The 23,228-nt window shown below is 38.8% G+C and overlaps 2 protein-coding genes across 10 annotated transcripts in view; one reads left to right on the top strand and one right to left on the bottom strand.

Moving 5' to 3' along the window:
* Positions 1–205: 205 nt before the first annotated feature.
* Positions 206–10,679, bottom strand: emc1 (ER membrane protein complex subunit 1). Its single transcript, XM_067591762.1, has 22 exons — positions 10,410–10,679; positions 9,709–9,836; positions 9,528–9,593; positions 9,345–9,438; positions 9,106–9,234; positions 8,039–8,165; positions 7,766–7,915; positions 7,494–7,661; positions 7,005–7,076; positions 6,597–6,695; positions 6,256–6,352; positions 5,562–5,678; positions 4,632–4,831; positions 4,264–4,413; positions 3,799–3,960; positions 3,425–3,544; positions 3,111–3,248; positions 2,204–2,377; positions 1,786–1,996; positions 1,509–1,593; positions 1,290–1,419; positions 206–1,181 (listed from the first exon to the last, which is right to left on the bottom strand). The coding sequence occupies exons 1-22, from the start codon at positions 10,649–10,651 to the stop codon at positions 1,002–1,004; spliced, it is 3,039 nt and encodes a 1,012-aa protein (XP_067447863.1). The 5' UTR covers positions 10,652–10,679; the 3' UTR covers positions 206–1,001.
* A 2,244-nt stretch (positions 10,680–12,923) lies between these two features.
* ubr4 (ubiquitin protein ligase E3 component n-recognin 4) overlaps positions 12,924–23,228 on the top strand; it is a 54,999-nt gene continuing 44,694 nt past the window's right edge. For 5 of the 9 annotated variants that reach the window (XM_067591758.1, XM_067591759.1, XM_067591756.1 and 2 more), the window contains exons 1-15: positions 12,924–13,088; positions 15,912–16,009; positions 16,131–16,234; positions 16,514–16,643; positions 16,770–16,915; positions 17,137–17,236; positions 17,937–18,078; positions 18,249–18,373; positions 18,625–18,749; positions 19,030–19,089; positions 19,296–19,486; positions 20,550–20,649; positions 21,272–21,409; positions 22,083–22,200; positions 23,029–23,070. In XM_067591758.1, the coding sequence (XP_067447859.1) occupies positions 12,964–13,088; positions 15,912–16,009; positions 16,131–16,234; positions 16,514–16,643; positions 16,770–16,915; positions 17,137–17,236; positions 17,937–18,078; positions 18,249–18,373; positions 18,625–18,749; positions 19,030–19,089; positions 19,296–19,486; positions 20,550–20,649; positions 21,272–21,409; positions 22,083–22,200; positions 23,029–23,070 (1,744 nt within the window). In that variant the 5' untranslated portion in view covers positions 12,924–12,963. The remainder of the gene's footprint in view (positions 13,089–15,911; positions 16,010–16,130; positions 16,235–16,513; positions 16,644–16,769; positions 16,916–17,136; positions 17,237–17,936; positions 18,079–18,248; positions 18,374–18,624; positions 18,750–19,029; positions 19,090–19,295; positions 19,487–20,549; positions 20,650–21,271; positions 21,410–22,082; positions 22,201–23,028; positions 23,071–23,228) is intronic. The other 4 variants (XM_067591761.1, XM_067591760.1, XM_067591757.1 and 1 more) reach the window with 2 other exon arrangements.

Below are 23,228 nucleotides of genomic sequence, written 5' to 3'. Positions count from 1 at the left end.
TCATTACTGGCTTTTAATAATGATTGACTGATAACGTTTAAGTGTTGAGCTGATTTTAATTCTTTATATTGATTAGTAAAGATATATAATGTGTGCTTGAAAGATGCCAGATATATTTCTAACCATAATTATGTATTTTGAAGGCTACAAAGAGTTCATTTTTGTCTCTGAAAGTTTTGGAAAACAGAAACAAAAACACTTAAACTGGAGTTCTGAGACAATTTTTTAATGGAGCATTAACGGTAGCTGATAGTGCTCACAAATATCTGAGCTGCAGGATGACTGATGTACATAAACAAGGGCTACTGTTGGTCATTTTCCTTCATGAAGTGTGTGATGGTGAAGACATCATGACAGTGCTTTTGGTGGGAGCGTCTTCAGGAAAGCAAATAACCGTTTCTTGCCCGTGCTACATTATCTCCTCACACTTCATATTCACAGTTCATTTGCCATCAAACCGAATGGCATTTGGGTATCATGGTGATTCAGCAGGCTAAAAGTACAAACCTTTCGACTGAGGTATTGTACTAAGTCATGCTCACGTGTGTTGCATGTCTTCTGTCTCTGGTTTCTCTGACTGACCTCAACATTTATTATCATTCTCATTCAGAACAGTCTAATGACGCAGAAATGTGACAAAATTAATCTTAGTAAAAACTAATTTCCAAACTCCATTTACTAAATTCAAGTCGTTTCAGTGATTTGTAATTAGTTATGTTTTAAACATTTAATCAAAATGACATGGCACAAAAAACAATTATCCTACTATGAAATTATTCCTTGTGCTTGCAAAATAAGTTATAAAATAAACACATAAAACCTTTTCTAACCCCTCCTTTCACCCCCACCCCGCCGTCCCCGCACCCCTGCAGTTCCTTATGGGCCTTATTGAACTTTGACCTGTGTTCTTCTACAGGCTCGGCCTCAGCGGTCTCATCTCCTCGGGCTGAGGTCCTTTGTGCAGCCTCGGGGCTGTCAGAGATGGGATTTTGACGATCACTTTACCGCCAGGCCCGGTTGAGCAGTTTGACTTCTGCCAGGCGTTTGCTGATCATGGTGGCGAAGAACAGGGCGAAGAGGACGCTACTGATCAGCATGTAGTCGTAGTCGTCTTTCAGTACGTCAAACTGCTTTGAGGGATAGACGCGTGTCTGGTAGATGTCAAGACCATATGCCACCACCTACAAGGAAATAAGTAACACTGTCATTAAATCTCTGTATAAAAGAGCCTATAGTATAGAATAATAAAGTATATAGTATGTTTGTCAGTACTGTGAAGGCGGACTCACCAGGCAGGTCGACTCCAGGCCAGAGGGGGCAGTGTAAATTCCTCGCACTCTTGATACAGTTTGATTGTAGTTGATGAACCACTCTGTTCGGATCAGCAACTCTGGTGCGTATGGTATCAGGTTCTCTTCCCTGGAGATCAAGTTAACAGGTTACATAGAAAGATAAGGGGAAAAAAAACAACCAATTAATAGTTTTAAACCAAGTCTGACTGGACTTACCGGCTTTGCTCAGATACTATTTCTGGCCTCCGAGGGTCAAGGAACATTTTGGGCAATGACAAAATTCCTCCTGATGGCAAGCCAACTGTGACAAAGAAAACCCAAAGAAACATGTTAAAAAGAGGCCACTTGTCGCCAAGCAGCGCTGAAAAGACCTTTTTGTTTGCGAGAAAATGTGAATTACTCTTAAATGTCTGAAGGTAAACAATAAAAGACATTTTGGCTGGCAGTAATACACGTCACTACACCCAAAAGAATAGACCTCTGTGAAACTTACTGAGCAGATGGCGGCTGGTGATGCCCTTCTCAGTCAGGGTGGCCTCCATGGTAGAAATGGCGGAGGGGAAAATGTAAGACTGCTGCAGCACCTGGGGAGCATGTGGTCGATCCAGAGAGCTGAACACAGTGCTGTTGTAGAGCTCCATTCCTTCATACAGCTCAATCACAGAGAACTCGTTCCTACGAGACTTGGTGCTCCAGTATTCGTACTGCAGAGTCAAACACACATTCAATAGTGAGATCACAACACCCTCAAGGCATCACCTGAGTTCCCTTTCAAAGTCTGGGTCTTAATGTGTTCAATGTTCTATTACAGTGTGGGTGCTAAGTCACCGTTCCTCACAGCAACCAAGCAAAAAGCATCAAAACAATAAAGGATCCAAGAGTGAGAATATGTAGGTGTCAGTAATACTCACCACCACCCAGTTTTCAGAGTGCACAACATGCACCGGTCCTCTGGTCTTTCTCTGAACAGCCTCGTGGATAATGCGACCAGTTACACCATCAATCAGCAGGATCCCGACAAAGCTGCGCTCCTGATGCAAGTCTGTGCTCTCAGTCACCACCGCCAACAGATTGGGGTTCAGGTACTGTAAGAAATGAAATAAAAACACAATTTGGCATCTAAATCAAAAGGTGAAAAACACATATTTTGTTAATGGTCAATAATTTGCACAATTTCTCAGTCACTCATTAAAAACACCTGTATTCTGGCTGAGGACTACAATGAATCCAATAACACAGTTGCTGCTGTATAACAAGATAATAAATTTGATCATTTACATCCATATTTGCCTTGCAAATTTCGGTGTGCAGACCACTTCCCCTTTTTCCTTTGAATGCCGTTTTTGTCCTGCACCTGTACCCAAGTGTGGCTGGGCACTATCCACATTTTTTTTTGCTTAAAACTATGATGGAAAAAAAATTTGCACTGGTAGCAGCAGAGCCTAAAATACAACAAAAATAATTTAGATCACCAAAAATATAAGCGAGGACTACAGTAAGGACTGTGAGAGTCCTTGTAGAAAGAAGCAGTGTTTATTCTATTCAGAGTGAGTCGTGGAGCCGGTTTATGATTCACTGGGGAAACAGTGACACGAGGTACGGTATTTATTGGAAAGATGAGTTTTCAGTCCACACAAGAAAACGGGGATTGACTCTCGCTTTCTGATCAAAGAAGGTAAGAGAGAAAGAGAGAGAAGAGTCGAGGCTGGAACCAAAGTCACAAATAAGAACAATGATATAATTCAGCTGATATAATATCTAAACTTTCTCAACACATTTCTCACAGCTGTAATAAGGTTTTAGGCAAAGTTAATGTACCTTATAAAGGACACTACGGTCTCCCATGACTCTGCCCTGAGAGTGCACATGCTCATTGGGCCTTTTCCCTTTGACGGAGACAATCCTCTGCACCTCCGTCGGGATGACAACCTCCCAGATCAGCTCGGTCGACAAATCCTGAGAACACACAAACATCCGGATTTATTCTTTTTTTCCAAATCAGTCATGTGTTATTTAATCATAAAGCATCAACCCTGAAAGGTTGCCAGCTCGACAAACATTTCTAAAAATTTCTGTGGGGTCCTGATGTGCAAAGAACCTTGAAATAATGCAGCGAAAGAAGCTTCACTTGCCGTTCGTAGCCTGTAGCCGGACAGTCTTCCCTGGCTGGAGTCAACAAGATAAAAGAATATGGATGAGGCCATCTCCTGGAGTTGCTGTAATACATTCTTTGTAGAGGGAAAGGCAGACACCTGTGGAAAAATAACAGTCGGATACAATTTTAACAAACCGTTTGAAGCCAATATTTCTCACCCAAAAAGAAGAATCCCACTACAGTTAAATACTATAGTTATAAAATGTTTGTACTGTTTTGTACTAGTGTCCAGTAGAGTCGAGTGTTAGTCTGATGTGTATGAATTTAGAGAGAAAAAATTTTTGGACACAATGTACTGAATGTGTAATGGTTAATGCAGAATGTTGATCTGGTTTACAGCTTGCCACTGACCTTGTACTGGTCATCAATGAGAAGTAAGACCTTAGCATAATCCTGGTCCATGAGTGGCAGCATGAGTGACTGCAGTATTGGCTGAGGCAGAGCGGGTGGGGTGATGTGACTTTTCTTTCCAAAGATGGGGTTAAACACATGAAGCGTGGCCAGGCCTGTGTCCTGATGAAAAAAAAAAGAACAAAAAGGAAAACAAATATTGAGCCATCACCACAATGAGAAGACATGTTCAGTAAAACCCAGTAGTGATGTCGTCTTTTTAGACCCTCAGCAGTTGGTCTGTTGATGTCACACTACAGTAATTTTCACAATCGCTGGTTTTGCTTGATTTACGCTTACAGCCCGGCCCAGAAGATAATGAAATTGACCAACATGAAGCCCTTTAAGTCAGGGATTGTGCAACATGGCCTTTATACCCTCCCTTTTAAGAGGTACACAAAGCTCAGAGCCCTTGTTATTGGATACCTTGTCTTTGATGAGCAGTGTGCACTGTGGGGGATGAGGAAAGTGTGCAGTCGTCCGTTGAACCATTAGTTTGAATGCTGCATTAGGTGGGATGTTGTCCAAGTAGTGCCTCCATAAAATACTGCCGGTCTTGCTGTCAATCCCAAAGAGCTTAACAGGAAAAAAAAAAAGAAAAAAGAAAAGGCTGAGTGCAGGTTTTGAGAGGCCTAATGGAGTCTATTTATTAATGTTTAATTTTACTTCAGGCCTGCCTAGTCTTAGACAAAATAAACAGAATCTAGTTAGACCACAAGTGTGCCGCACAGCTCGCCTCTCCTGAAACTACCGAACAGTGACCAATTGAAAAGGGGGAAGCTTTAGTCTCGTACCTTGCCAGATGCCGTAACCATAACCATCATCTTCTGCAAGTTGAACTCGTCTCTGGACAGGTTCTCAATGGTCACGTCGTTTTTAACTTGGCTGCGAGGTTTTCGCGCATCATAGAACAGCTTCCAGAGGTGGGAGATCCAGGCCTGCAGCAAGATGAGCTGAGAGGAGAGCCTCTTCAGCACCATGGACATCAGGCCGTCTAGACATATCACGGCGAGAACACAGATGGTGTTTAATGGCTTTCAATTCATATTTAAGGATTAAATGACCTTTCTCAGAGTGGATCTCGGCAAATCGCATGTGTGCCTTATAACATTAATAGACTCTATAGATTACTCTATGTAAAAAACTATAATACTTATTAAGCAGATTTGTCACATAATTAATAAAACTGTGCAAGAAATAAGAAGACAGGAGCAAATTAGTCTTTGTAGAAATATTATATGACTGATTCTAAAAGTGAAATCTAGAGCTGGGAGAGGTTGATGAAAAGATGGGTACAGTGGATGTTTCGAGGGATTTTCCAAACGACAGGAGACCCTAACCTTAAGACTCAAGCGATCAGGTTTTATTGAAGAAGAGCAGAGAAGTGTGTTACCTTGAATGGCTGAATCCAAGCGCAGCAATAAAAGTGGGACAAGACAAAAGAAAGTGAAGCTAATGCCACAAAGTGATTCATGGCCTCAATACATCTTTTTTAACTGTTGCAACCTCAACAATAATAATAAAAATAAAAAAAAAACTTAAATTTTGTTGATGAAGCTTGACTCTTAGATTAGCAAGTGGACAGCTGTCTATGTTTTGAGGACATGCAGGAGAATTTGAGAACTTCTAACAGACTGCAAACTGAAAACAATCAAAGTAATACTGAATGATATCGAAACTTTAGAGAAAGAAAATCTAGACGGGATTCCTGGTTTGACATTTACCGGCCTTTTTGCCAAACTCTCCCTCCAGCTCTGCCTGCGTTCCTGTGAGGGGCAGATCCACCATTTCCATTGTCACCACATCTGACAGGGCTTCCTCTCTTGTCCACATTACACGCCCTGGAAAACAAGACTCATTATTGTTCTGTAATCATTCATTCCACTTTCCACACCCTGTTACAGTATGCAGTTTGCGTTGATGCTTGTCATGAACTGAATGAATGATTTACCCCCCCCCCGCAATGCTTGTGGAAAGGACAAGATTATGTGTACACTATGAAAACTGAGAGCAGTGGTCAGACTTTGGCAGCGTTTATGATGATTAAGTGGTGGGATATACTCAAATGTTACCATGAGGCAAAGCGTGGCTCACTAGCCTCTGCATTTTGGAGAGATGTACTGGATCTCGACAGTGAACACAATGGGGGTTGGAATCATCACATGAATCATGAATCACATACATAATAATATTATGGTCCAGACATTAACGTAGTTGTGGGATCTGGTTGAATTAAATTCCTTTAAAAAAAAGGCCTGCTCATTTTGTCTGTTATTTTATTACTTTGAGAAGGATTTTAAAATCTTCTGACTTTGGCGCCCCTCAGTGGCCAGTGACCCCAGATAACATTAACCAGCGCAGACTGGCGGAGTCTTTCACACACTAAAAACCAAAACTTCCTGTTTTTGCCCTCCATACCTGGCTGTTGTATGAAAGTGAGAGTGTGGTCTTCTGTCTGCACCATGACCCTGTAGCCAACAGAGTCATCTTTCTTCAGGAATGATTGTACATACAGCTGAAAGACAGAATAAAAATGACTTAGATTGTGTAATATTATAAAAAAGACAACAACGCATATATGAAGAGCATTGTTAATATCCTAATAGTAATAATACAAGGATTTGACACAGTTTCACAGTGATTTGACCAGCCACAGAGCCAACATGCTGTAGAATCATTAGGAAGAAATTGAACAGCAAACTGTGAAAAATTGGGAAATTCGGCCTTCCAGTCAGTACAATATTCCTGTTTTCACTCACCTTCTCTGGTTTCCCACCATTAGGATCCATATTAAAAATCAGGGTTGTGTCTAGAAGTCGGCGCCCAGTTTCTGCACTGAAGAGGTTAAGACTGCAAGCCTAAAGGAAGAAAACAGACAATCACATATTTCACAATGCTTCAAAACATCTTAAATACAATTCAGACTATTTAAAGTATACCTTGTAGCATTATTTCCAAAGGGCACAGGCGCATATAAAGCCTGATAAAGAAATGTTTTTTTGCTTGAGTGTAACACATTTGATCTCTTCATTGAACTCAACACGTGGATAACAGGAGACAACCGAGACTGTACTAAACCAGCTGGTACACACTGTGAGAACACAATGGCAAACACATACACATACTTAACAGATCTGACCAATCTGTGCAATTTCACATCAACTCACAGTTTTATTCTTGGGTGACATGATAGCAGCGACAGTCTTCTCTCCAGTGGTTGAAAATGAAGTCAACATGGCCTAAGAATCAAGACAAACATGCCATTTTACAATTTCTTAAATCATTACACTGAGATTTGCTAGTTTTAAGTGAAAACTATAATGATTTTTGGGAAAAAAATCCTCGGCTTAAAATATTACAACTTAAGGAAAAATTTTGCCTTATTCATAAACGGCAAATTTCACAATATTTTCTTGCCTGTAAAGTTCCTTCTGTTGATGTTACCCACTCATCTTCCCATGACGGTCAAATATTTGAGTAGCCAAGTTACATTTTAGGCTTAAAACTGAAGCCTTTATCCAAGGGTGACTTAAAGATACATTAATTGCAATACTGGAATATGCTAACATTTTAAAAGGAAACATAAGAAGCAAGAAGTGGTCTGGATTTAAACTGTCAGATCATCTTAATCATACAGAAGTGCAACAGCCACTTACGGGCTTGAAATCCCTCAGTGTGACTATCTGACCCTCGTTGAGCTGGAGAAGCACGTGGTGTTCGGGTCCAAGCTGAAGGAAGAACTCTGACAGTGGATGCCGGGCTGGATTGGGCTGAGTGGAAACCAGCACTGGATGGAAGCCTGGTGTGACTTCAAGTCCCAGTGACTAGGAAAACACAAGTGGTAGAACAATGTAAAAACCGGCAAAGCATTTAAAGAAGAAGAAGAATCAGTGTAAAGAGAGAGATTTTTGCTGATTTTGGTGGATACCTGCAGGGGGATTTGGGTCATCTGTGACTGTGTGTGCAAGTCAAGCGTGTAGAGGGATAGAGTTGCAGAGTCCACACATGTCAACATCCCCTGGCCGACCACTGCACAGCTGGCCTGTATGTTGGACAGCCATGGAGCTTCGACTGAGATCTGAATAGAACAACACAAGCAAAGAAGTCAGAAATATGACCAACCAATGCGTTGATTTACTTATATAAATATGAATATATTCAACAAAGCACCTATATTCTTGTCACTATGAATCAGAATTACCTGCTTGATTATCTCTCCATCCTCCACACTGTAAGTAACAATTGCAATGTGGGAATGAGGAACAACTCCCAGTACATACACTTCACCATTTCCACCAGAATACACAGTCTGGTAATCCACTGTTTCACTGTAAAGACAAAAAAGACACACAGTTATATTGTAATTTTTATAATGCCAACCTTGACCTCAATGTGTGCTTTTATGTCCCAAACATTTCTGCTGCTTCATACAGGTAGTGCTTGAATTCATATTTGGTATGCACACTGGACATATCCATTCATTCTTTTTTTTAGAGGTGCAAAGATTAGTCCATTAATCAATCAAAAGAAATCAATACTGTTTTGATCATAGATTACTCATTTAAGTCATCTTTCAAGCATAAATGCCAAACATCTGAAGGGTTCCAGGTTCTCAAATGTGATAATTTGCTGCTTTTCTGGGTCTGATATGATGGTAGATTGATTATTTTTATATTTTAGAGTTGCAGCCCCACATTTTATGATTGATTTTTCCGTATGTCACGTGAACGTGTGTATAAAACAGATATTCTCTAATTGTTCATAATCTATTCTTTTGTATCCTAAATATTACTAATATTTGCATACCTTTACTTCAAATGAATTGCTATCATTCCCCAAAATATATCACACCAAGTCATTAAAAGGAACCACTACCAGCATCTTATGATATAGATGGCATTTTTTACAAAGGCATTCAAGCTGACAAAATACTTAATTTCAGGGTAGACGTTGTTAATAAAGACAAGACTAGTATTAACAGTATATAAGAAACTATAGTATTCAATGTAGCAATATAATGTTTATTTGTATATACTGTATATATTTTTTTTAATTTTGTCTCTCTCTTATCACTCTCTCCTTCCTTTTCTCCTTTTTTTTTTTTTTTTTTTACAATTGTAAATATCTATTTCATAATGTAGTTGGATCTAGAGCTTGAAGAAGCCAAATTTCACTGCCTTCAATGTTGCTATCTGCTGTGTTGCTGTGCATGTGACAATAAAAGCTCTTGACTTTTGATCCAGTAACATTAAAAACATGGCCACTTACCTTTCTGGAAGATTCTCTATCCATTTTTGGTGACCATTAGAAAGATAATGGAGAGAGATGGCAGTTTTCTTCAAAACAGCCACGTGTTTCACTGTGTCTTGCTGTCCAACTAAACATGCTGCCTGGAAGCTAAAACGTATCACAAAAGCAGTTTTTGATCAGTTTCATTTTCATTTCAATGTTTGGTCAAAATAAGGACAATAACGAATGTAACCACCGCCAGTCAAGACAGTAATCACCTGCCAGAGTCAAGCACAATCTCCCAGTTCAAACCACCAACATTCATCTCCCAGGAGCGCAGAAGGCGACCGTTACCAACCACCAGCACCGCATCTAGGACGCAAAAACATTTTCATGAATTATCTGCATTCAGTAAATGAACTATAAAGCTCTGTAACCTCAACTGAAATGACAAAAATCACCTTGTCCATGTTGCAGAAGAGCGTCAATGTTTCCCTCTGGCCCAGTCTTATCCACATGTCGCCAGACTGTAACAGACATTGTATAAGCAGTCATTTAAGAACAAGCTATGTCAACTAATGGAGAAATTGTATACTTGGACCAGTAGGACTGCCTATTATGATAGACTAACACATTACTTACAAAGTTCTCCAGTCCTGGTATTAAGGGCGGCAAAAACGTTCATATCAGTTCCCACAATCACCTTTTTAGATGATTGCAAATGTGTGTCAAAGTGGGCAAAGCGAACCTTGCCTACATATTGCTGCCTCCTGTGAATCACAAAGTGAACAAGGTGAGAGGGAGTCAACAAGATAGTTTATGGGATCAGATCCCAGTGTTATAACACACACAGCTCAAATGTAAAAAAGGAAATATTGGTGGACGTCACACTGGTTAGTAACAAGATGGTTACAATCCTTTCAAAATGCTTAGAAATACATTTAAAGTCTCCTTCCACTCAAAAGTATGTTTTTCTTCTTCTGTTTTCTTTTTTGTGTGTAAAAACCACATCACACACACATTATTATTCAAAGTAGAGTATTTTATATACATTTTAAACATGTTAAATGAAATACATTTGCTGCAGCTCATTGAGCTTACTAGACCCTGTTTCATCGCTGGCAAACTCGGCAACCTGACGAAAACTATCAGATGTAACTTCTTGCATTTTTAATTAAGAATACATATAATTATTTGACCTTTTCTCACACATAAAGACTGGGTTAGCTCAAACACACCGGGTCGCAGCAAGGAGCTGTGACAGGTGTTAGCATTAGCACCTCCACATTAAAACATGGGTCTAACTAGCTTACATGTTTTATCGTTCGCTAGTTTCCTCTTACCAGTCAAATTTTCCGACTTGATCCTCAAATACGGCCTCGACAGTGCTCAATAAAACTATACATTTCAGCAACAACAAAATTAGCTTTGCCATTGCAGCAGTAGCTATGGCTTCCTCTTCAAGGGAAGGAGGAAGTCGGAAGTTGTCGAGCTTCCTCTTTGTGTTGTGACAGATGAGTGTCGCCCCCTGCAGGTGAGGAAGACACACGGCTTCGATAAATGTCCTGCAATGGTGGTGCAGCATGAAGAATGGACTTAAAACAGACAAAACCTGAATGAAAACTTGTTTTTTTCTGAATGAAAACTTGTTTTTTTACGCATGATCGAGGCTGTGTGGAGAGGAAAATGCAGATCACATCCATGTTTTCTGGGATGTATGAAAATGAGAAAATACTGGGATGATATTTGGGTACAGTTGAAAGATTCAAGATTCGAGAGTTTCTTTCAAACTTATTCACTGATTTTACCCAGCCAAGATATGTTTTCTTTAGGAACAACATGTGTATCTTTATCAACAGCCAAACAGATAAAAATGTTATATCATTTTGGGAACATGTACTGTTTGGAATACTAGAAGATAACTCTAAACTGAATTACCAGCTAAATATTAGCTTTCAATTTTATTGGCTAAATTTCATATTCATAAAGAAAATTTACAGTTAAAAGCTGAAATTCTTGGTACATTGATTCAATCTGATTTTCCTCTAATCCAAAGGCTGTAAAAGCTGTGAATGCCTGTTTTTGTTTAAAATCTCTATATGAAGTGTAGCTCCCCCCAGCTCAGTTTGTTTGTTTGTTTGTTTTCCTCTGCAAACTGTAAAAGTGGAAATTTAGTATTTCATTGGAAATAGATGAAATATTTTCCAACCTAATTCACTACTTAGTACTTACTTAATACTAAGTAGTAATCTTTAATTAAAGCATAGAGTTTCAAAAATTATGTGTATAGAAATGATTTCATAATATTTGAAGTGAAAAACAGACAAGCGTCAACACATATGTCCAAAAGGAAGCCCTCCCAAAGGTTAAAAATTCAGTGATGAGTATCCAGTTAAATTTCACTTCCCATCCAAAACACTATTTGTTTATTGCTGTCACAGATCGCAGTGATAAATTAGATTGGACTTTTTGCTGGGTTGCTGGGATTGAACAAAGTCCTGTTGCTACTGTAAAGATGATGCAATAACTTGATGAAAGACCTTTAAATTTAAGGCAGCAAAAATGTTATGTACTATAATGAACTCTTATATAGGATTCAAGGATTCAAGGAGCTTTATTGTCATCTCACTACAGTTACATTTATACTTTCAGTATCAAATGCTTCCTATGAAGAAATGAAATTATGTTTCCCGGGCTTGATGTATTAAAACTTTAGAGGAATTAAAATTAAGGTTTAAAAAATAGAAAGAAAAATAATACAATATAAAGAATCTAGTGTGCAAGGTTGAACATATATATAGCCTATTATGTTGGACCAGTACTGATCCAGTACGCATTGCAGTCAACAAAGTCTCACCACTGATGGGATAACAGCCAAGACTGTTTGGCTCTTATCCCAAGATAAGATGAGATAACAGTGATGAGATATTACCCCCAATTTCACTGGAATCTGTCCAATCAGCTTCATACACACATGCTATTTATTTACAAAAATGTTAAAAGAGCCATGATTCTACAAATTTTCTTCTATAATCAAAAATAAAGCAACATGTCATTTTTTTGTTTACCATTTATTATTCATCTCATCACTCTTCACTTCTTTGCACTATTTGTATCCTGTTTACAGTTCACGTGTTTATATAGTGTTGTTGTTATTCTGTGTGTAAGTACATTGAGAGCCACTAATCTAATCTAGTCTAATTCCTTGTATGTGTAAACATATTTGGCCGATAAAGATGATTCTGAATCTGATAAGAGTGAGAGAAAAAATGTTTTTTTTATCACTCTTAAATGTTTTTTTTTTTTTTTTTTTATCTTTCTATGTTTTATTTTCATGTACAAATTAGGAATTATTTTATTAGCATTTATTAACCTTGTGGTGAGATGTTGCTCCTTATATGACAAGATGTTTATTCAGTCCTCATTTTGAAAAACTATGCGTACAGTATACATAGATAAATCATAACAAATTATATCAAACAAACAAAAAAAGAAACATTAATGACAGAAAAGGTGCAGACTGAAACTTTATCTTATTATACCTACCTGAAAAACAAACAATACAATTGTCCCAAAATACAAAATAAAAAGTTTCATTTACCATATGTTCATACCTCAGTTTTACAATTTGTTCACTATTATTTTTGATTTCTTTTAATTCACGAATTGTCGGCTACTACACATTTTTAATTTTCTGTCACAGTTTTCCGATAAATGAACCCCTTTAACAGTTAAAGTTATACATCTATTCCTTATATTTACTTTTAAGCATACATATTCCCCTGTCTGGTGTTTAGTGGACAGTCCGGAGGTGACTGTTGTCGGGGTGTGAGCGCCCCCTGTGATTTACTGGCCGTTTCTTCTTCCAGCAGCGAGCTTCTTCTACGGGATTTGAAGATGGCGTCGAGCGGAGGAGATGGGGAGCACGAATGGACAGCGGCAGTACGACCGCTTTTATCGGCTTCGTACACCGCTTTTGAAACGAAAGAGCTACCTCAGCTTATTGGCTCTATAATCAACAGGTAACCGGTTACATGTCAATTAATTGCGGGCCTCTATTTGCTCGATTACTGGCCTTGTCCACTCAGGAGTGAGCTAACTAACTCAGCCTGGTTAGTGAAGTTAGACGGGAAACGTTACTTAGCTTAGCATAGCTTAGCTTAGTTTAGCTAACATTAGCAGCTAGCTACTGTTAACCTACACTGGCATCCAGTCAGTTGCTGACGCTAGCTAATATGCTAACCTTAGCTGACTTACTCAAGATGCTATTAAGCGTAACCTGGTTTGTAACGCAGTATCAGTTTGAAACAAAGCACTTTGTAAGATTGGTGGACATTACTCTTCAATGTACAGCTGTGTAAACGTTGGCCAACGTCGCAGTGTAACGTTCATAAAATGTGCTTCATCATTAGCCAGGAAGCTAAGTAATGGGCCTTCCAGTTGGACTGGATAACGTAGCGTTAACGCTGAAATCGGTCCAGCCACAGTATTATGTGACATTGTCAGCTAAATGCAGTCCAAATTGTATGCTGAGCTTGTCATATCTAGACCACTCCGGGCATGTCAATAAACAGTATGTGCATTATCTGGTTAGTAAGGGAGCCAGTCAGTATAACGTTATCTGCTGTAAACATGTCCGTGGTTGGGTTGAAAGTAGGCGGGGACCTTGTACTTTCTCCTGGTGGTCGCCTTTAATGCATTGTTAATAAAATGATAACGTGGCGGTGCTGCTGCTTTGAAATTAAATGTAACATTAAGACTAAAGGTGTTGTGAGGAAAACCGACATCCTGCTGTTAAACCACAAATATCCTGGTGCAGCGCCTGTCACGCAAGGGGAACTTGCCTTTAGAGAGGAGTGTGAACAGTAAGGCATAATCAGCATCAGGGACCTTTAATTATTTTTGTCGTGAAACTAGATAGTATATGCACATTTTGACCTGCAAACTACCAATGGATACATCACCATGGAGAGATTATCAAGTCACTACCTATAGAGCAGCCAGGTTGTCACTTGACACCCTTGTTCAATGGTGACATCAGCTGATCCCTCTGGGCATTCATGGTGTTTGTTGGTTTCATTTGCTGAAGCCACTATCAAACTGCACATATAAGCACTACTGCTGCAGGGCCTGTTAGTTTCGTTTTCAAGTGAAAAGGTCCAACCAGGAAACATTAAAAGCAAAACTCTTGTTTGTTTGCATTCTCCTGTGAGTTTTCAACCATCCTCATAGTCCATTATGTCTAACATGTTAAATGAACTCTATGAAATGTCAATTGCATTTGTAATAATAATGTTGGAGAAAATGTTGATGCTTTAGTTCTTTAGTTCAGTAACAAAAACAAAACAAAACAGGTGTTTAAATGGGGTACATGAAAATATCAAACCACATGTAAAATAAGCACCATGGTTACCCTTTTGGACGTTAAAGAAGTATACTGAATTTTCTCATACTGTATTTTTGTCGTCAGTATCATCATAGATTCTGTTATTCTACATACAGTGTTTATGATGGTCCCTATTTATAAAGTCATTCTTGATAATGTACATCATAATCATCATGCATCATTATTATTCCTATTTTTAAAGCATCTGAGAGCAGATATTGTAAACAATTCTGAGTGATAAATAAGATGGACTAAATGGTAACAGTCAAACCATTATAGTCTTTCAGAGACTGATTTTAGAAATTGTATTGGTTAATTGAGAATTAATTGGGAGCCCTTCTTTTCTTTCACCCGAATGATGTACAGCTTCTTTGTGGTCAGTAAACAAATGCCAGCAAATGGCCCAATCAGCAGTACTTTCTTTGGAGCTTGTTTTAGGAGGAGTTGGAGGAAAAAACAGATCGTGTTAACTCATTTTAGATTGCTTTAGCAGAGATGCATCAAGCTGTGTTGGTGATTGTTGATACTTGGAACTGTATATCGTCATTGTGTAGCACGTTGAAGTGATTTTGTACTGTCACTTGAGCAGATTGATGTATTGGGAGGATGCAGAAAAAAGTCACTGTTTTATGGAATATAGATAAGGAAAAAAAGCAGACTTCATGGCTGTGTCAAGGACTTACGCTTACAGCAACACACAGGTCGGTTTCCAGCAAGATAGGCTGTCTTCCTTCTGCCTGGAAGTATGTGATCAGATCACAGATTGATTAGGTGTCATTTGGTCTGTGCCAGTTCTTTATCAGCAGAAACTTTATATCAGAGTTGTGGGTTTCCAGGTGTTGTTAGGGCATGGACAGGCTCATCTTAACTGCATAATTTACCACAAACTGGTTTCCCCTGGTGGCTACTGCAATTAGCTGAGGAGCAGATCTGTCAGACATTTTAGAAAAGACTGCATAACCGTGTGCCAGGGCCGTTTCGGTCCTCCTGTTATTCATGTGAGAATGCATTCATCAAAACTCAAGACAAATTATCATGGTTTAAATGAATACAGGTGTGCCTGTACAATAATATTTTGGCAAACACACACAGACATCTAAATGAATCCAAAGTTAATATGGTACCAAACACACACAGTCACACCAGTTCACTTATTGTCATTTGCATAGTATTAATAATACCATTTGCCAGTCAAAGGTAATTATCAGTTCCAGATCAGGATTTCTTTCTAGATCAGCATTTTTGGCAAATAATTGTCTGGGTTGAAAGATGTTATCTAAGTGTTGTAAAATGTCATAGGATGTATTAAGTTCAATAGTGTCTCTCGAACACCATGTCATCATCTCTGTCTGTTCTGCTTTTCTCTACTCTCCTCTCCAGAAAGAAACATGTCATAAAAATGTGCTATTAAAATAATATTTGACATTATTTAATGAGATACTTCACTTGTCATTTGCAGTGAATCAGACATTCTGCACCACGACAAACAGTATGAGCCTTTCTACTCATCATTTGTGGCACTCTCTGCACATTACATCACCACAGTATGTGGGCAAAGTATGTATCTTTCATTTTCTCTTTAGTGTAACAATGAATAAATTACTACTGCCATTCAGTAAAATACAATGTCATAGGTTGTTTCTTCCAGCCAGCAATTTTTTTTGTTCTGTCTCTCTAGTACCGAGAAATCAGCTACTGTCGGTTGCTGCAGCATGCAAAGTATTGATTGAATTCTCATTACTACGCCTGGAGAACCCAGATGAAGCATGTGCTGTGTCACAGGTGAGAGGAACAAACAAATGGGGAAATTATAATGTTGTGGGACTGAATTCAACTGAACATTTTAGGTCTGTTGTAAGGAAATAGGAAGTTTACACCAGCCACTGACAAAATGCTGAGCTTTACTGAGTTTTTCCCATCATTTGTTATGTATGTTAAAATGTTAAATAGACATTGACTTGCTCATCTGGTCATGTGTGTCAGTTTTCTCATTTCTGTTTGAAAGGAGATCATTTTTAAACCCACCTGTTGAATTAAGCGATACTGTTTATTTTTCTTCAGAAACACCTGATTCTTCTGATAAAAGGACTTTGCACTGGCTGCAGCAGACTAGATCGCACAGAAATCATAACTTTCACTGCTATGATGAAGTCTGCCAAGTTGCCTCAAACTGTCAAAACCCTTTCAGATGGTAAGCGCGAAGCCCCACACTGGGGCCGTAAATATTGATAGTATAATCCCATATTTGCAAAAACAAATGAATAATGTAAGCTTTGGTATGTAACAGAGAAAATGTGTTTCCTTTTGTGTTTAATAGTGGAAGATCAGAAGGAGGTGCCCAGTTCTGTGAACCCAGAGCTTCGGCAAAAAGAAGTACAAATGAACTTCTTTAATCAGCTGACTTCAGTTTTTAACCCCGACCTTACCACCATCTTGGCCTCCCCATCAGCAGCACACATGCAGGCAAGTGTTACAGACACCTGACAGCCACCCGCTACTTTAGAAATCTAATCAAAACTGTGTTCTAGTTTCTCCTCTTCAGTGTTTACACTGAAAATAAACTCACTCTTTACCTTTTAATTCAATTTGCTGTGTTTGAAACAGCTGTTCTGTCACTGCATTGATGATTGTAATTGATGACCATAATTAATTATTATGTTTTTCAACTCTTTTTGTAATTATAGGCTGAGAGTGATTGCGATGACCAAACCACAGATCAGTCCATTCAGGCCAAAATGAAAAATGCCTTCGTCTCTCAGAATGTGTCAAGCTTACAGGAACTTGGTGAGTAGTTGTTACTTTGTTGTTGTTCGACGTTGTTGGTTTATTAGCACTGAGTTTACAGTTATGCTATACATATATCTTAATTTGAAAGTTTTATTCTAGATGTTTGTGCTGAAAAACATTGCAAGAGGTTGTTTTTTTACAAAGTATGTTATTTTAGAAAGCTACCGTTAATTAATATGCATGAAGAATATGCATATAGCAGTTAAAGTATATTGGAAATTAATTTCTTTACAGCTAATATTTAAAAATGTTTCCAACACAGCCACTTGAAGTAGTCAACCCTTCTGACATTATGTTTTCTACTAAGTGATTTCAAAATTGAATGTTAATGGGAATTTCGAGGCTCCTCATTGTAATCCATTTGCTTGTGTTGCCACTAAATATATAAAACACTGACACACACTGTTTTTAAATGTGAATCACCCATCACCTTTCAGCAATGTCCTGATGGTTTTATAACAGAATCTTGGTTATGTTTGTTTTCCTTCAATCTATCTTTTCATGCCGTGTGACAGTCACAAGTGTTGATTTTACACTGCTGTTAGTAGAAAAATCTAAATCTTTTAAGAACCATGGAACCTGACAAAGTACCTTTTGCTGTTGACATTGCAAAGTAACATGACAAGTTTTATTTTTCTCATTTTGTTCTTCTCTTTACAAAGCTAATAGTTTTTTTTAAAATAATTTCTCCTCTTAGGTGGGTCTGAGAAGTTGCTACGAGTGTGCCTCAACCTGCCCTACTTTCTACGCTACATCAACCGTTTCCAGGATGCTGTATCGGCCAACTCATTCTTTATCATGCCTGCCACAGTGGCTGATGCCACAGCTGTCCGCAATGGGTATGTTTTAAAATTTACGTACTAGGTTAAAATGATCCAATTTTTTGATCCAACTATTTTAGTGTAATAGAGGCTGTATAATCTGTTTCTGTGTGTATTTGATGACTTAATGTCTGGAAAGCTCCCCCCTGACATAAAATTAACGTTCCATACTTAAAACCCATCCCCAGATTTCATTCACTGGTGATAGACGTAACCATGGCTCTGGACACACTTTCCCTGCCTGTACTGGAGCCCTTGACACCAGGGAGATTACTGGATATGACTGTGCTGGCTTTGAGCTGTCTCTATGCTGGTAGGTGATAACTCTGGGTGGGTAAGCTAAAATTATACCGTCCAGTTATTCAAAGTGATATAACCTTCAAAAAAGCAAACAATGAGGAATTGTAGAAGGGACGGTGATACCAGTTTTCTACAAACACCAAACTCAATGGATCATAAAGCACCAGCTTGGACACGCGCTACTGATCTTAACCCTGTTTAATCAACAATGGAATGCAACAACTTTATTTTCATTATTTAAATACATCTATTTTTCCTGTTTAGGTGTGAGTGTGGCCACTTGCATGGCCATTCTGCAGGTAGGTAGCGGCTTGCAGCTTCGCTCTGCCTCCACTGGGACTAAAGAGGAGGACTATGAAAATGACGCAGCCACAATTGTCCAGAAATGTGTGAGTATTATGAGTACAACATTCCTGATGCATTAATTTTGAGGACATAGTTTGGTGCTACACAGAAAGTCTTCTAATAGAATTCTCTAACTTGTATGTTTACATGGACCTAAAGTAAGTGTTTGCTTCAAATAGTTTAAAGATTTGTGGAGAAATAAAATTTGTTTTCTGATTGGGTCTCGAATCTCTCTTTATCTCAGGATATCTTGCTTACCTTAACAAGATACAATTATATATTTATATATAATGGTAACAAATACCAAATTTGTGTTTGCAACAGCTGGAGATCTATGAAATGATTGGGCAAGCCATCAGCAACTCCCGTAGAGCTGGAGGAGAGGTAAGTACCAGATTTGAGTGCCCTGGTATTGGCAATGCAGCTTAAAGAAAAAAAGTAATACTGGTTCAGTGCTGTTTGACTGAGCAACTTCAGAAGTTAACCCTTTTTTTGAAGTTAAAATCAAGAATTGTGTAATTGTTAAAGGTATTTAGAAATCGATTATTCATCTACTAGTGATAATTTGTGTACATATTCGTGTTCTGCAGCATTATCAGAACTTCCAGCTGCTTGGAGCCTGGTGCCTTTTAAACAGCCTGTACCTGATTCTCAACCTGAGCCCCACTGCCCTGGCGGATAAAGGGAAAGAGAAGGATCCCTTGGCTGCCTTGCGTGTTCGAGATATTGCAGCTCGCACTAAGGATGGCGCAGGATCGCCTAAATTGGGTCCTGGCAAAGGGTAAAGTGAATATGTTTCTAGTGTCACTGTGGGATCAGTTTTGTCTGTCCTTCTTTGGCAGTAATGCAGGTTTTGTGTTTTGTTGTAATTGTTGAAGTGGGCAGTAATAAGTACAATGAAGTCTCTAAAATTGTGTGCAGGAGTCCCTCAGTTGGTCTAAAGAAAAAGCCTGCATTTAAAATTAGACTGTGCGGTGTAAAGAGTAAGTTTATAGGCCGATTCAGAAATAAACAGGACTAAGAGTCTACAGCTGTGCCAGGGAGCTCTGTGAGGCTCTATTTAAAAGTGGTGCTTCGAGACAAATGCTCACATCAGTATGCTTACAATGATAAGGCTAGCATGTTGATGTTTAGTTGGTTTAATGTTCCATATTCATCGTCTGGGTTTAGCATGTTGGCATGCTAACGGGATGAAAGTTACTACAGTTCATTCTTTCAAAACCGTCAATGTCTGAACCAAATTCATTCATCCAATAGTTGAGTTATTAACCTCATGGTGGTGCTTGAGGAAAAGTCAGGAATACCAAAGTCATTATGATTCATTGTCTGATGATTATAAATGTGAATAAAGTGACCTATTAACAGTCTTACAGCACCCTGTTTACTAGTGCACACATGTGAAAGGCAACTGTGTCCTCGGATCTTCCAGGGGTTGGTGCTCTTAGTGTCGGAACCTCCGTGAGAGATGTTTTGGTCAGTAAATGTATGGTTTTAAAACTTATTTCGGGGCTGCTCTCAGTCCTGCAGAGAGTGAGCTGTGCTCGGGGCCGCACTCAGTCCTGCTGAGAGGCTGAGTGCCTGCGGACATGAGTGTGGACGTGCTGTAAATGCACCCTGATGACGTAATATAAAACTGTTCGCAGTGAATCATTTTGAAAGAGCAATAGCCAATGTGGAAACTAGGGCTGATCCCTGCTGTCCAGCCAAAAAGAAAGAATGAACTGCATTTTTTAAATATGTAATACTTATTTTATTTTATGTTCAAGAAAAAAGGTCACACTTTGAAATTGATTCATGTGCATTAATTATTTTTGTGGTTTTCTTTTTGCTATTTTTTTCTCAAGACATCAAGGGTTTGGAGTTTTATCCGTAATCCTGGCCAACCACGCCATCAAACTTTTGACTTCGCTTTTCCAGGATCTGCAAGTTGAAGCCCTGCACCGAGTAAGTAAAGCAACAAACCAATACGGTTACTTGTTGTTGTGTCTTTACATTGCATTACAATGAAAAAGTGACTAATGAAATGTGAGCCTTCAACCAGTGTGCAAGATTAAGTGGCATCTAGCAGAATGCACTTGACAGACATGGAATATAAATTTCATAAGTATGTTTTCATTAGTGTATAATCACCTGAAATTATGAATCATTGTGTTTTTGTTACCTTAAAATGAGCCCTTTATATCTACATAGGGAGCGGTTCTCTCCCATGGAGGCTGCCATGTTGCACCACCATATTTCTACAGTAGCCCAGAACAGATAAACCAAACACTGGCTCTAGAGAGGGTCTTTCATGAGTTTTGTGGCCACCGTAGGTTCTCCTACACGCTTGGAAGGGGAGGATGAGGGGAGGGGTAGTTTATTGCAATCTGAAACCTCACTGCTAGATACCACTAAATCCTTCACACTGGTCCTTAAAGTCTGAGAAGTCTTTAAGTCTAGAAAATTAAGAAAAATTGTTGAGGAAAGTTATCTTAAAAATTATACGTATGACAAACCTGTGAAGGAACCTTGTATTCCCTGATAACCATGTTTCTTCATTACAATCCCTCTGTCCCCCTACCTGCAGGGTTGGGCAAGTGATGGGCCACCAGCTGAGCTCAACATCATGGCACAGAGCACCTCAATCCAGAGGGTCCAAAGGCTCATCGACTCTGTGCCCCTGACCAATCTACTCTTCACTCTGCTTTCCACTTCCTACAAAAAGGTGCAGTAATTTATATTCACATACCTGTAATTTGCATCATTGATAGTTATGTTGTGTCATTAATTTCATCATGGGAAATACAGAAGTGCTGCTTTTGGTAAAAGAGAGAAAAGATGGGTGCTGCAGTTCATCTGCAAGCTACCTGCAAGGGTGAAACTTATTTTCCTCTTAATTTTAATTGGTAAACTTACTTCCTCTTTAAATTTTCCTTTTAAATTTCTCTCCTGAAAGACACTTATGGTGTTGCACTCGGTTGTACAAATGAAAACTGACAGAAATAGTTGTGTAAACAATGAAAAAATAGAGCTAGAGCGGGAAATAAAAAACCCTGGCTGCTTTCTAACCTCCTCGCAGCCAGCCAATCACAGCGTGAAGTTGGTGTGAATGTCGGATCGTCAGTTTCAGAAAGTTACAGAAATAGTCAGACACAACCCTCCCACACTAGGTCAAATGAGAAAAGTTCTCTTTAAGTATTAATACTTTATTAGTGCAGTGTGATATACTGTAACACAAAAGGTAACATAAATTAGACGGCCGTAGTCACAATAAAATGTACATAAAAGATACAACAGATACTGTTATTTTGAAAATAAATTGGAGGCTGATTGGAAAGAGTGTGAAAATGTGACTGAAACATTGAGAAGTTATAAACTGTTGTTTTTGCTTCCAACAGGCTTGTGTTCTCCAACGCCAGAGGAAGGGCTCCGTCAGCAGTGATGCCAGCGCTTCAACAGATTCAAACACCTACTATGAGGATGATTTCAGCAGTACTGAGGAGGATAGCAGCCAAGGTACTTTATCATTCTGGATTTCACATCAATCACATCAGTACTTGAAATCCTCCTTAAAAATGTTCATGCCAAAAGTATGCACCCACATAGCAGCTTTAGGTTGGCAAAACAAGAGAAGATCATACCTGTGGCTGTTATTGGACTAGAGGACTTGGACTGACATGATGGAGACAAAAGCACCTAATGTATTAACTACACACCATCCTTATTAAATAATATGAATTTGCAGTTACATATTAACACAGTGCAGGAAACTGGGTTTCTAGAAAAAAAGAGGACAGGCGGCTATTGGGGTGTTGAATGAAATACTAACTTTAAACATTGTTGATACAATGATGACTTGGGACATTTTTAAATAGCATTGGATATTGCAAAGACTACATTCTGTTTATTGATCCAAATATTTCTCATTATCACAAATAATCAATTATATTGATAATATAAGTTGTATCTAGAATAAGTATTTTGAAGTATGATACATTTATGGAACATTAATTGAAGGTATGATTAGGGCATCAACTATATGCTGATGACTTAATGAGTAAATCGACCAACGAGTCAATATCGTGAAAGCTTTATGTGATGCCTCCAAGGTTTCTCTCCATGACAGTGTGGAGACAGGTGCTGAAGGCAGAGTCACGTTTGTGTTTGATCTCTGAGCTAATGTCAGTGAAGCAGGTGTGCTTTCAGTGGATCAGTCAGTCAGGTTATGGCAGCAGTAAGAGGGGTAAACGTATACAGTACACATACAGCGCACAATAATGTCATTAAAATTTTTGTCCCGTCATCACACAATGACAGTGTAGTTGACAGTGTCTACTATTTCAGCAGAAAGAAGACAGGAGAAGACAAGTGCAGCTTGTGTCTCAGGTCAGCAGTTTTCTGTCCTCGGGTCAAAGACTTCGTGTCCTCTTCACTGTCCTAGATTCATTTTGTTATTGTATGTCTCACAATTTAGGCTATGAGCTATAGCTTCATCAGATAAGAAAATAACAGAGCCACAGATGAAGAGCCTTTGCAAAACTGCC

The sequence above is a fragment of the Thunnus thynnus genome, chromosome 6 (assembly GCF_963924715.1).
Source record: "Thunnus thynnus chromosome 6, fThuThy2.1, whole genome shotgun sequence".
Taxonomy (NCBI): Eukaryota; Metazoa; Chordata; class Actinopteri; order Scombriformes; family Scombridae; genus Thunnus; species Thunnus thynnus.
This window is presented reverse-complemented; position numbering and strand designations above follow the sequence as displayed.